At 28.3% G+C, this 874-nt stretch overlaps 1 protein-coding gene across 1 annotated transcript in view; it reads left to right on the forward strand.

The window, feature by feature from the left end:
• The window catches only part of LOC107658857 (rho guanine nucleotide exchange factor 17-like), a 37,006-nt gene that overhangs the window by 24,344 nt on the left and 11,788 nt on the right, over positions 1-874 (forward strand). The window contains exon 11 of the mRNA XM_016447542.1: positions 1-173. Coding sequence (XP_016303028.1) covers positions 1-173 — 173 coding nt within the window. The remainder of the gene's footprint in view (positions 174-874) is intronic.

An 874-nucleotide genomic window follows, 5' to 3' on the forward strand; every position in this document is an offset into this window, starting at 1 on the left:
GGTTCACCGGGAGCTGGCCGAGAAGCAGTCTCTGGCCTTCAGCATGACGTTACTGCCCACTAAACTAGAGCTGACCAGCACTTCAGCAGAAACCACCTTCATCTTTGAGTTCAGCAGCCCTGACACCCGCAGTAACTTCGAGCAGGCCTTTGAGGAGGCCAAGAAGAAGCTCGGTAAATCCTCAGAGCTGACCCTCTGTTTCTGTTTTAAATAATGTACAGCGATCTGAGAGCAATTCACATCAAATCATTACTTTCCTCCAGAGAAAAAAGGGGGAAATTATTATTTTCTCTTACAAACTTTGTGTTGACATTTAGCACAAGACAAACTAGTTAATAAAATGGTATACACTACAGAGTAACCACTGTATATACACAATCCAGCATTGTTTTAGTATTATTTATTGTATTTAATATATGTAAAAAATATATATAATTTATAATTTAATATAATCAACTACTATAATATAAATAATACAAAAATAGCATATACAATATATATATATATATATATATTTTTTTTTTTTTTTTTTATTAATTAATTGAAATTCTCTGATATTTTACTAGCAAGTTTGAACAGAAAATACAACAATGCATATATTTACAACAATTCATATATTCTAATACTTCGTTTTTCCTCCAACAAAGTCAACAATTCATTGTAGTAATTTGAACAGTTTATTTATTGTTATTACAGGAAGTTGATTTATTTATCTTTATTTCTTAGTTTATTTATTTATTTATCTTTATTTCTTAGTTTATTTATTTATTTATATGTATTTATTTATTTATTTTTAATTGGTTTATTTATTTACTTTATCTATCTATCATCTATCTATCTATCTATCTATCTATCTATCTATCATCTATCTATC

Source organism: Sinocyclocheilus anshuiensis, unplaced genomic scaffold (genome assembly GCF_001515605.1).
Source record: "Sinocyclocheilus anshuiensis isolate Anshui unplaced genomic scaffold, SAMN03320099.WGS_v1.1 scaffold1010, whole genome shotgun sequence".
NCBI classification, from domain to species: Eukaryota; Metazoa; Chordata; class Actinopteri; order Cypriniformes; family Cyprinidae; genus Sinocyclocheilus; species Sinocyclocheilus anshuiensis.